Source organism: Piliocolobus tephrosceles, chromosome 6 (genome assembly GCF_002776525.5).
Source record: "Piliocolobus tephrosceles isolate RC106 chromosome 6, ASM277652v3, whole genome shotgun sequence".
In the NCBI taxonomy this organism is placed as follows: domain Eukaryota; kingdom Metazoa; phylum Chordata; class Mammalia; order Primates; family Cercopithecidae; genus Piliocolobus; species Piliocolobus tephrosceles.
In genome coordinates this window covers 126221330-126234163 of record NC_045439.1, presented here as the reverse complement: position 1 = coordinate 126234163, position 12834 = coordinate 126221330, and the positions used below count along the sequence as shown (strand labels likewise).

The 12834-nt window shown below is 37.0% G+C and overlaps 2 protein-coding genes across 2 annotated transcripts; one reads left to right on the top strand and one right to left on the bottom strand.

Annotated features, from left to right (window-relative positions):
- Positions 1-254: 254 nt before the first annotated feature.
- LOC111522551 (olfactory receptor 4K2) lies at positions 255-1314 on the bottom strand. Its single transcript, XM_023186647.1, has one exon. The coding sequence runs from the start codon at positions 1287-1289 to the stop codon at positions 345-347; it is 945 nt and encodes a 314-aa protein (XP_023042415.1). The 5' UTR covers positions 1290-1314; the 3' UTR covers positions 255-344.
- Positions 1315-8366: 7052 nt separating this feature from the next.
- LOC111522545 (olfactory receptor 4K3) lies at positions 8367-9338 on the top strand. Its single transcript, XM_023186643.2, has one exon. It carries the CDS (start codon positions 8391-8393, stop codon positions 9336-9338), a length of 948 nt encoding a protein of 315 aa, XP_023042411.2. The 5' UTR covers positions 8367-8390.
- The last annotated feature ends 3496 nt before the right edge of the window (positions 9339-12834 follow it).

Genomic DNA, 12834 nt, shown 5'->3' with positions numbered 1-12834 from the left:
TTGCTAACTGTGTGTAATTGTCATAATCTAGTTCTGCTTTAATCTGTATTTCTTCTCCTCATTCCTTGGTCTTCTTTTCCAATAAATTGATTATTGATATTGAATGTCCTAACTGGAACTATCGCTCCTGACATTTTTGTAGTCTTTGTTTCTAGAATAAATTGTTTTCATTAACTTGCTTTTCTGAAATTCCATGTATTTTGAACACATTCACATTCGTGAGAATAGTTTCAAAATGCACTGAACTTGAGCCCTCACAAATTCTTGGCAATTACAATTTGATAAGAACCCTCTAGAAAGAAGAGCCTAACACAGCATTGTGACTAATGTTCTGTGTCAGAAAACTATGATGGCATTGCCTTATTAAAATTTAGAAACCTATTTTTCAGTTTCCTCATGGCTATCTTTACTTCTTGATTCCTCAAAGTATAGATTATTGGGTTCAGAATGGGAGTAAAGATGGTATAAAACACAGACAGGATCTTGTCTGTGAGAAAGCTGCTTAGTGGCCACATGTAGATAAAGATGCATGGTCCAAAGAACAAGAAGACAACGATGAAATGAGCTGTACAAGTAGAGAGGGCCTTAGATGATCCTCGGGAAGAATGATGCTTCACAGTAACCAGGACAATAACATATGAATTAAATAAAACAATAAAGCAGGACAACGCAATTATGCCACTTGTTGAGATCATAAAGAGGCCCAGAACATAAGTATCCACACAAGCCAATTGGAACACCACCGGAAGGTCACAGAAAAAGCTGTCTACCTCATTGGGACCACAGAATGGTAACGTGAGGGCAAATATGACCTGACTCATTGAATGCATGATTCCCACAATCCAGGAAGCCACCACGAGAGCAACACACACCTGGGGACTAATGATTGAAGGATAGTGCAGGGGCTTGCATATTGCAATATACCTATCATAGGACATGGCCATGAGTAAGATGATCTCGGTGCCAGTGAAAAGGTGGAGAAAGAATATCTGGGTAAGGCAGCCATCAAAAGAGATGGTTTTATGACCTGTTAGGTAATCTGTAATCATCTTTGGGGTGGCAAAAGAAGCAAGTGACATATCAATGATTGAAAGATTGGTAAGCAGGAAATACATAGGGGAGTGTAGGTGAGGGTCCACTATAACTATGATGACTATGAGGCTGTTACCCACCATTGTTACCACATAAAACAATGAAAACACCATAAAGAAAAACATCTGTAGTTCCCAGGAATTAGAGAGCCCCAGCAAAACAAATTCAAACATGGTAGACTTATTGGCCACATCCATTGCCTTGATTCATAGGTAGAAGCCTGTAACAAAAAAACGAGAGAGAGAGAGAGAGAGAAGTCAGATTCAATAGAAGCAAAAGATTCATTTCCAATAATCTACTTTCAGAAATTTTATCTTCTCTAAAAAACTTGACTATTCTATCCATCCTTCTCATTTGGTATATTGTTTTGAATGGAAATTATGGAATATTAGACCTTATAGCAAAATATTCCTTAATTCATAGGAATTGAAAAGAACACTTTCTTTTCTGATACTAAATGGCAATCCAACCAAGCTAATATCATTCTGAACAGACCTCCTACCTATTTGTCCATCTATTCATCTATGTAATCCTAACGATAACAGTAAGCATTTACTTTATGCGGATGTGTGAAACACACATACACATATATGTTTAGTCATTTGGAATTTGTCCCTAAAGACATCCTTACTGACAAAAACATATAATAATTATATCACATATAAGGGCTCCTAAGCACATTATAGTGAAATTTCAGCGGACAGTTGTAAAGCTTTTGTAAATTTCCAGAGATGAACTGTTAAAGTATTCCCAGATAAAGTTTCCTATTTGAAACTCAAAAGAAATACATTGAAAGTTAGTTTTGCTGATATTCATCCAGAGAAAGAAGACTAATTTATTACAATACAGTCATATAGACAAAGGAAAGGCATTTAACTTCTTCTGGTCCTTTCTTTTTAATTAAAGTATGAATGTGTTCCTTACAAATATTTATAATTCTATTATTTAAAAGTTTATATCCTAAAGGATATATAACAACATTTTCATGGGAAAGTACTCAAAGATCAATTTCTTTCATTTCACCTCTGTATGAATTCTTCTTCTGTAAATGTCAGCATACATAAACTGTTGTATTGGTCTAAGCTTCACGGAATAGGGATTAGGAAATGGGAATGGGAAGGGCAAACATTTAAAATATTTCAGCAGAACTCATTTGTAAAACACTTTTACTCACCGGATCTATAGCAGAACCGGGGCTTTAGATTACTCAGTGTTAAGTAGGCTTCTGATAGAGCATAGAAGGCAATTTTAAATATAAATAAATGACCTAGTTGAATCATTAGTTGTGTACCAGCTGTGGATAAAATGGATGTTGTGGGGACTTGGGAATTGAACAAGAAATCATCTTGCAATGGGATTTATTAAACAACAAAGATGGCATTATCCAGTTCACAAAGGAAAGACATTTCAAGAATCTTGTGGGAATTTACAATGATTGTTTTCACCTAGACCTGAGAGATTCAGTGACTAGACGTTGGGAAAGTCCTAATTTCAAAAAGCAACAGGAAATATCAAGTCAATTAATTCTGATAAGGACTCTTGGTTCTCTAATGCTGTCTTAGAAGCAATGGAGAACAAAATCCAAACATTTGCCTCTGCTTCAAGTAATTTAGAGTTATTTGGCAATATTAAGCACCTATAAATAAAACAATTGGTGAAAAATACCACCAAATAAACCTAGTGTTCAGTCAATTCTCAGAGACCATGGATGAACTAGATCTTAGTTAAAAAACAACAACAACAACAACAACAACAAACTGGTAATGTGCAGAATCAATCAAGCAAGTGTTCTTGCAGGAGACATGTCATGAACTTGACTTAGAATGAAAACTAAAATACTGATTGGCAGAAGAAAAACATGCATGTGGAGGGAAAACAGTGCAACTTATTTGCCATAAAACAGGAGATTTAGTTAGTAGTTTAGAAGAATATGAATACCTTTCTAAAAATTTAACTTGATATAAAAGATAAGGGGTCATTTTAACATCATGGGCAGAATTGTAATTATTTGAAAGCAGTATTATGTAAGGATTTACTTAGATAGTTTGGAGAAGGGAGAAATTTCATACAGATCATTAAATGAAATGGATACAAGGAGATAATTTTGACTAAGTTACCAGCAATGTGAATGTGATTGTAACTAATTAAATGAGACGTCCAAGTAACTGTCATTATGAATATTTTTATTTATTGAATACTAATAATGTGATTATTCTCCTGTGTAGTCTATGTAGTAGACTGAATTTTTTTTTTTTTTTTTTTTTTTTTTTTTTTTTTTTTTTTTTTTTTGAGACAGAGTTTCACTCTTGTCACCCAGCCCGGGGTGCAATGGTGCAATCTTGGCTCACTGCAACCTCCACCACCCGGTTCAGGTGACTCTCCTGTCTCAGCCTCCAGAGTAGCTGAGATTACAGGCATGTGCCACCATGCCCTGCTAATTATATTTTCAGTAGAGGCGGGGTTTCACCGTGTTGGCCAGACTGGTTTCGAACTCCTGACCTCAAGTAATCAGCCCGCCTCCACCTCGCAAAGTGCTGGGATGAACAGGTGTGAGCCACCGCGCCTGGCCGACTGAATTTTAGAAAATCAAAATTGGTTACCTTTTTGTATATGGCTCATCCCTTCAGGAACTTTCACATGCTGTGGAAGGAGTGTAACCCTCACTTTATTTACCAGAACCTTGGATACGTGACTTACTTTGTTCAATGTAATGTGACTAGAAGTATCATATGCCACACATGAGCAGAAGTTTTAAAAGTCAGTGTGTGACTCCAGCATTGTTTATATATTTTAATTTTTAACTCATCAGGGTCCTAGGATAAACAGAAGAAATACAAAGAAATATTGAGAGACACACATGTGTACACACACACACACACACGGGAGGAATACAGAATGATGAAATATTATATGTAAACATGGAGCACCAGCCAGACCCCAGCCATTTTATACACTCCAGATGAGGCAAAAGATATGTCAGGAAAGCCATTCTGGAAGTTCCAGTACCAGCTGAGCTCCCAGGTACATAATGCAAGTGCATGAGTCTTTCCTATAGACCGGAGAGTGGCAGGTTACATCTTTCTATTGTCAAAGTGGTTAAGCTGAGAACTACATTTCCCAGAATTCTTTTCTCCACGTCTTTCTGTATTGGAGTTGTCTAAAAATAAATTCGTTTGGAATTTGAAAACAGCCTAAAGCATCAGCCATTACTCTCTGATCTTTGTGGCTATACAGATGCAGAGGTGCCAACAGCTTCTAGCTTGTTTTGCTCTCAGCCACTTCACTCTTTGTCCACCTTTTTCCCAACTTCTGAATTTGAGGATCAACAGTAGTCTCAGGCTGCCTGCCTGCAGATCCTCAGAAGTAACAACTTCACAAAAACTTTTCTATCGGCAAAATTTTCTAAATTTTGCTCCTTTCATGACCTCTACTTCACTGGCTAGATGGGCTTGGTTTCTCGATTGACTGGCTATTGCTGCCTCTAATTCTGCAGCTCCCTGTTTCACGTCTTTGTTTTCCTAAGTCCTTCCACATTGTTAAAGGTCTAAGTCCTATGGTAAATGCTTTATCCCACAGTGCATGGTAGCTCTGCTTTCTAAGTTGAACTCTATTTCTTAACCTAAGTCAAAACTAACAATGTAGATAAAATCAGAGATGTTTTGATTTTATCCCTGACATTTCAACACGTCAATTCTATTGTCCCCTATCATCTCCCTCTCCTTAGAGGTAAATTTATATAGATATATAGATATATACATATACCTATTTAGATATATATGTATATATTTAATATATTTAAATATTCCTCCATGGAATTTTATTATTTTGTATTCCTTCTGGCATTACCTCACTGCAGCATCATCTAGAGCAGAGTGTTCAATCTGCTAGAATTTTGCTGCCTGATAGAAATGTTTACCATATGATAGCTGATAAGTGGTATCTCAATGAATTTCAACATGTGTTCATATAAAAAGAGTTTGAGCATCTTTTATACAGATAATAGCTATTTGCACTTTTCCCCCATTTTATGCAGGGTTCTTGGTCTTTTTAATTCTCTAATTTAGCAGTTTTTTATGTGTTGATATACCAATGCTTTGTTTTTTATCTCTCAGTGCAAATGAGGAAATTGAGATTTATGATAATGTGGTGATGTACTCAGTATAATATAATAAAGTATTTTACTGTGATGTAAACTCAGGCCTCCAAATCTGAGATTCAATGTTCTTTTTATTACACTAGAGGCATATAATGCAGTTTCATCAAGCTATTTCTTTTCACCTTATGAATACAAGCTCTGTGAAATGTAAATATTCAAAACTTTTTTGTTAATAGAGAAATATTTAAGTATGGATGGCATTTAAATTTTATTGTTATTCTGATTTTTAAGAGATATTAAAAATTTTGGTGATTACTTCACATTCTTTACATAGTTAGAATTTATAAACCAGAATGTTTTTACTTTTCAGGTTTTTCTTCCATTACTCCATAATGACTCAAGTGAACAGTACAAACTTTAAATTATTGAACATTCATTTTATTATTTTCTGTATCAGTTTTTTTCCAGATGGGGAGACACAGGCCTTATACTCATTTATTAATGGAGGAACTGAGAGATAATATAGCAGGACGAGCCACAGACAAAACCTCTCAGATACGTAGTTGTGGAAGGAAGGGCTTTATTCAGCTGGGAACATCGGCAAGCTACTGCCTTAAAATCCGAGCTCCCCAAGTGCACAATTTCTGTCCCTTTTAAGGGCTCACAACACTAAAGATTTCACATGAAAGGGTCGTGATTGATTTGAGCAAGCAAGGGGTACGTGACAGGGGCTGCATGCACCAGTTGTCAGAGAGAAACAGAACAGGGCAGGGAGTTTCACAATGTTCTTCTATACAATGTCTGGAATCTATCAATAATATCAGTTTCTAAGTTATGAGTTGATTTTTAACTACTGGGTTTGGGCCAGGCAGGCCCAGGCCTGCTTTTGGGCCTGGCACTGGGCTGCCTGTCTTTGGTTTTACTTCTTTGTTTTTCTTAAAACAGGTACTGAATATAAAACAATATGAGAGGGTCTCTCTCTTTCCTCAATAACACTTGTAGCCTCATAAGTCAAATAATGGATACTATTTGTCTTGTCTTTGCTGTGGTCCAAGATACACGCTATTCTTTATATTTTCCCAGCCAATCACATCCATGCCCTGTACATGAAACATTTACGAGCAATCATGCATCTGCAATTCACCTTTAAATCTGGCCAAATGAACTTGAAAGTTTTAATAATTCCCACTGCAACTTGAACATTTGTATATTCCCCAAGCAGCAGCTGGTCTTTTTCTTGCCGTGTAATTCACAAAATTATTTCATATCAATACAGCTGTCATAAATACAAAGGTCTCAAGGACTATGAGCCTCCTTTCCCCAGAAATTAGGCAAGGGATTCACCTAACTTCACTGTGAGGCAGTTGTCCTTGCTTTCAGGAGTTGGTTGAGTATTACATTACGTGTGTGGAAAGGATCTTAAAATTATCTAGATCAACACCCCTATTTTACATATGAAGACTTGGAAGCATCGGTTGACTCAGTAAATTACTTGATCCCACACTCGAAGGACAAGATTTCAGTTCCCATTTTCTGACTCTCAGGTCACTGTTATTTGTGGTACACCAATTTAAATGAGAGCTGTGCTAGAGACATCTGTTTAAATATCAGGTAGGTGAGTGCGAAAGAAATTTAAAAGTTTCTGGGATGGGTAAAGCTAGAAGAACAATGTGAAGGTTTTTTTGTTTGTTTTCCAAAGGCCACAAAATTTTTAATAGAAAGCCAAAGAACAGTAGGTAGTTGAATGAGTAAATTGGGTTTGGTCTTAGAACAATTTGTTTAGACTATACAGTTACAACAGAGGTTTGAGAAGAAAAGAAAAACAAATGCTTGGATTAGTAGAAAGATGAAAAGGTTTTGTCATGAATTTTGAGTTCACATCATTTCAACTGGCTTTCAGTGCATTTTGTAAATCTCAGATCTCAGTGCAAGAGAGATTTCCTTAATCAGCCAAGTTACAACTTTTGAGGTATGTTATATTGCATAATTCTAAATGCATTACTATCTTCTGTCTGATGTAAATTTGTCTCAACATTTGCACCATGTAAACTCTGGAAACAGGAAGAGTTTATTTTTGTTTCAAACAGCTTCTGTGAAATCGATAATTTCTAGCATTTGAAAAATGTCTGGCTTCTGGCAGCATGGTATTTAACAGTCTTTCTATTTAAAATATACTTAGAAATGTATGAGTACTTCAGGCTTTAACCAGAACATGTTCATTAGCCTCTGAAAAATGTATGGCATTGGTGACATACATCAAGTGTCATTCATAATAGCTGTATAACTGAAATAAAGAAGTAATAAATAGAGGCGATTTCACTTTTTTTTTTTTTTTTTGAGGCAGAGTCTCACTCTGTCACCAGGCTGGAGTGCAGTGGCATTATCTTGGCTCACTGCAACCCCTGCCTCCCGGGTTCAACCGATTCTCCTGCCTCAGCTTCCTGAGTATCTGGGATTACAGGCGCCTGCCACCATGCCTGGCTAATTTCTGTATTTTTAGTAGAGACAGGGTTTCACGATGTTGGTCAGACTTGTCTCGAACAACTGACCTCGTGATCTGCACGCCTCAGCCTCCCAAAGCGCTGGGATTACAGGTGTGAGCCACTGCGCCCGGACATTTCACTTTTATTCTAGACAATCTCCATTAGAAAATTGAGATGATGTTTCTCTGTAGCCATTTTCCTCCCCTCATGTTTGATTCCTGTTTCCTAGCCACTGCAAGAGACCAGTGCCCACACCCTTCCCACTATTGTGTTCCCACTGATAGTAAGCTTTGATCCTCAACTATTCCTCGTCAGTCTTTCACCCTTCATGAGGTTTGAAAAAGGTCTTCACTCCCGTTTCTTTCAAAAATCTGCTGTCAGCAAGCTGTGAAATTTAAAAAGTATTTCACAACTGAGGAGTAAATATTTGAAACCGTTAATTTTTATTTCTTTTATGAATATTTGTATTTTACTTGTAAAACAAATTGCTAAGTCATAAAAAACAATATTTAACTGAATCATTTGAAATATCTGGAAAAGCTGTTGGGAAAAATATTTGGTCACTGTGAGTCCAGAAACGAGACAACAGGGAACTATCTGATGGTGGGCTGCCGCTAAATTAGTTCATGCAAAAATCCCACTTTGAGTTTGATTGCTGTATTTTTTCCTAGTTCTCCTCCCAGCTGGAAATGCTAGAGTCCTTCCAGAAATCAGAGCAAATGGCCTGGAGCAATCAGTCTGTGGTAACTGAATTCATACTACGGGGTCTGTCCAGTTCTTTAGAACTCCAGATTTTGTACTTCCTGTTTTTCTCCATAGTCTATGCAGCCACTGTGCTGGGGAACCTTCTTACTGTGGTCACCATTGCATCAGAGTCACACCTTCATTCCCCCATGTACTTTCTGCTGGGCAATCTCTCCTTCATTGACATGTCCCTGGCCTCATTTGCCACCCCCAAAATGATTGCAGACTTCCTCAGTGAACACAAAGGCATCTCTTTTGAAGGCTGCATGACCCAGATATTCTTCCTACATCTCTTAGGAGGTGCTGAGATTGTACTGCTGATCTCCATGTCCTTTGACAGGTATGTGGCTATCTGTAAGCCTCTACGTTACCTAACTATCATGAGCCGGAGAATGTGTGTTGGGCTTGTGATACTTTCCTGGATCGTCGGCATCTTCCATGCTCTGAGTCAATTAGCATTTACAGTGAATCTGCCCTTCTGTGGACCCAATGAAGTAGACAGTTTCTTTTGTGACCTCCCTTTGGTGATTAAACTTGCTTGTGTTGACACATATATTCTGGGGGTGTTCATGATCTCAACCAGTGGCATGATTGCCCTGGTGTGCTTCATCCTCTTGGTGATCTCCTACACTATCATCCTGATTACTGTTCGGCAGCATTCCTCTGGTAGATCCTCCAAAGCGCTCTCCACTTGCAGTGCCCACTTTACTGTTGTGACCCTTTTCTTTGGTCCATGCATTTTCATCTACGTGTGGCCTTTCACAAATTTCCCAAGAGACAAAGTACTCTCAGTGTTTTATACCATATTCACTCCCCTCTTGAATCCAGTGATCTACACCCTTAGGAATAAAGATGTCAAGTATTCCATGAGGAAACTAAGCAGCCATATCTTTAAATCTAGGAAGACTGATCATACTCCTTAATTTTCCTCAGAGGAAAGTTAAATACTTTTTCAGCATTTATCCCCCTCATTCAGTTGGTCAACATATTGATGCTATCACAAGAAATCGATTAGTTCATGGTAGAACTGTTTCTGTAATCAACCTCAGCTGTCATGAAGTTCTGGTCATATTAATTGTTTCTTACACAACATAACATTTACTAACGAGCATTACAAAATGTATACTTAACGTTTTATTGTGAAAGGACCCACAATGTCGAATTTTTCTTTCAGATCTATTTGAATATAATTTCCTTTCAGACTTTCACATGTTTTAAGAAAGAGGAGATTTCCTCTCCATCTCTAGCAATAGTCTCTAAGAAAAAAGACAAGTATAAAAGCATCAGCACCTAGTATATACCCTATACACTAAAGTAGCAATAGAATGTTTATTGCCGATGAGATGCTAATGCATGTAGGGTTTTTGTAGCTCAAAATTCAGAAGGCAATAGAGGGTTTTTGGTAAGTAAAAATATTTGCCATTTAATATGTTTGTAACCCATTGTGGATAAGAATAGGAATGTATCTTACTTGTCTTTAGTCCCTACGTTCCCTAGAGTGGACTTCATAGTTTTAAAACAGTATAGGAAACTCCACGCAAATTCTCATAGTCATATCTGTATCTCTATCTAACTATCATATCTATCTATCTATCTAAAAGATTGAAAGGAAACTAGAGTACTGTGCAACAAATCTCCTCCACAGCCCTGTTCTACAAAAGATAAAATTAAGACCCAATGATACACTAGGTTTTTCAAAATCATGCTAATTAGGGACAAAATCTACATCATTCGCCTACAAATATAGATATTTGTTTATTTCCTAAGCAGTAACAAATTGTTTTGGTATCATGATGTTTACCATTTTTTAATCCAAAGCCACATTGTAAATAGTGGGGTTCAAAGGATCTGAGCCATTCTCCCTATAGTTAAACACAGTATTTGACATAAAGACTTCATTAAACAGAGGTTCTTCAACATATATAATATATCTAATAAGTGGAGATTTTAGAAAATATAAATTATCTAGTCAAATGTATTTATTTTACAGATGATGACATTGAGAACCAGGGAATAATGTTACTTTCCCAAGTAAGCTATTCGATGAAAGAATCTAGCATAAAAGATGCCCTCTCTCTCTCTCTCTCTCTCTCTCTCTCTCTCTCTCTCTCTCTCTCTCTCTCTCCCTCTCTCTCCCCCCTCTTTCTCTCTCTATTGAACTAGGGCCAGATTATCTGCAAGAGCATTTTGGTCATTGTCATTCTGAGAGCTACATGTAGAAGAAATGTTTAATGTATAAAACTGAACTATTGTAATCACTAATAATGGCTAATTAGTGGCATTGTCAAAATTTACATAATATTCTGAGTAATATTTCCTTAGCCTGAGTATAAATAAATACAAAAAGATATTTAGATGACTGATGGATAGATTTTAAGGAGTCAAATAGATAAAATAGCCAACAGGTAAGTATATGGGCAGATATATTAATAAGTTGATGGATGGGTGGATACATACATATACATATGGCAATATAGGTGGATAGATAATTTATCCATGATAAAGAAATGAATATACAGCTTACTATACTGACTCAATGGTTTCCATGGGTTTATATTGGGCCTGTACCAACTATAAATTGCCTTACTTGTTTCAAATTGCTATAAAAGTTAATGAAATTGGCATAGTTAAAAAGACATAATATTAAATGTGTTTCTTGTGATGAAGTACAGCCAATTCAATTTATGAATGTGTTTAATGATTACTGGAGAGATATAATAATGAATAAAGGTTAAACAAAAAATAGTAATAATGTTCTTTATTTATGTGGCTCTTGGAACATTATAAACCCATCCTCCCACCTTCTCAGTACTTGTAATAAGTCCAAATTTCTTTTTTTTTTATATGGAAATAAAATTTATATTGATAATTTTGGAGTGGCAAGGCAGAAAGATTTGACAGTACATTTCATGTATGAAATTTTGTTCCTTTTTTTTTTTTTATACTTTAAGTTCTAGGGTACATGTGCATAACGTGCAGGTTTGTTACATATGTACACATGTGCCATGTTGGTGTGCTGCACCCATCAACTCGTCAGCACCCATCAATTCATCATTTATATCAGGTATAACTCCCCAATGCAATCCCTCCCCCCTCCCCCCTCCCCATGATAGGCCCCAGTGTGTGATGTTCCCCTTCCCGAGTCCAAGTGAGCTCATTGTTCAGTTCCCACCTATGAGTGAGAACATGCGGTGTTTGGTTTTCTCTTCTTGTGATAGTTTGCTAAGAATGATGGTTTCCAGCTGCATCCATGTCCCTACAAAGGACGCAAACTCATCCTTTTTTATGGCTGCATAGTATTCCATGGGGTATATGTGCCACATTTTCTTAATCCAGTCTGTCACTGATGGACATTTGGGTTGATTCCAAGTCTTTGCTATGCTATTGTGAATAGTGCCGCAATAAACATACGTGTGCATCTGTCTTTGTAGTAGCATAATTCATAATCCTTTGGGTATATACCCAGTAGTGGGATGGCTGGGTCATATGGTACATCTAGTTATAGATCCTTGAGGAATTGCCATACTGTTTTCCATAATGGTTGAACTAGTTTACAATCCCACCAACAGTGTAAAAGTGTACCTATTTCTCCACATCCTCTCCAACAGCTGTTGCTTCCTGATTTTTTAATGATTGCCATTCTAACTGGTGTGAGATGGTATCTCATTGTGGTTTTGATTTGCATTTCTCTGACGGCCAGTGATGATGAGCATTTTTTCATGTGTCTGTTGGCTGTATGAATGTCTTCTTTTGAGAAATGTCTGTTCATATCCTTTCCCCACTTTTGGATGGGGTTGTTTGTTTTTTTCTTGTATATTTGTTTGAGTTCTTTGTAGATTCTGGAAATTAGCCCTTTGTCAGATGAGTAGATTGCAAAAATTTTCTCCCATTCTGTAGGTTGCCTGTTCACTCTGATGGTAGTTTCTTTTGCTGTGCAGAAGCTCTTTAGTTTAATGAGATCCCATTTGTCAATTTTGGCTTTTGCTGCCATTGCTTTTGGTGTTTTAGACATGAAGTCCTTGCCCATGCCTATGTCCTGAATGGTACTACCTAGATTTTCTTCTAGGGTTTTTATGGTATTAGGTCTAACATGTAAGTCTCTAATCCATCTTGAATTAATCTTCGTATAAGGAGTAAGGAAAGGATCCAGTTTCAGCTTTCTACTTATGGCTAGCCAATTTTCCCAGCACCATTTATTAAATAGGGAATCCTTTCCCCATTTCTTGTTTTTGTCAGGTTTGTCAAAGATCAGATGGTTGTAGATGTGTGGCATTATTTCTGAAGGCTCCGTTCTGTTCCATTGGTCTATATCTCTGTTTTGGTACCAGTACGATGCTGTTTTGGTTACTGTAGCCTTGTAGTATAGTTTGAAGTCAGGTAGCGTGACGCCTCCGGCTTTGTCCTTTTGACTTAGGATTG

Bases quoted from the DNA above. Each gene is read 5' to 3' on its own strand.
- LOC111522551 (XM_023186647.1), bottom strand. From the start codon at position 1,289: ATGGATGTGGCCAATAAGTCTACCATGTTTGAATTTGTTTTGCTGGGG.
- LOC111522545 (XM_023186643.2), top strand. From the start codon at position 8,391: ATGGCCTGGAGCAATCAGTCTGTGGTAACTGAATTCATACTACGGGGT.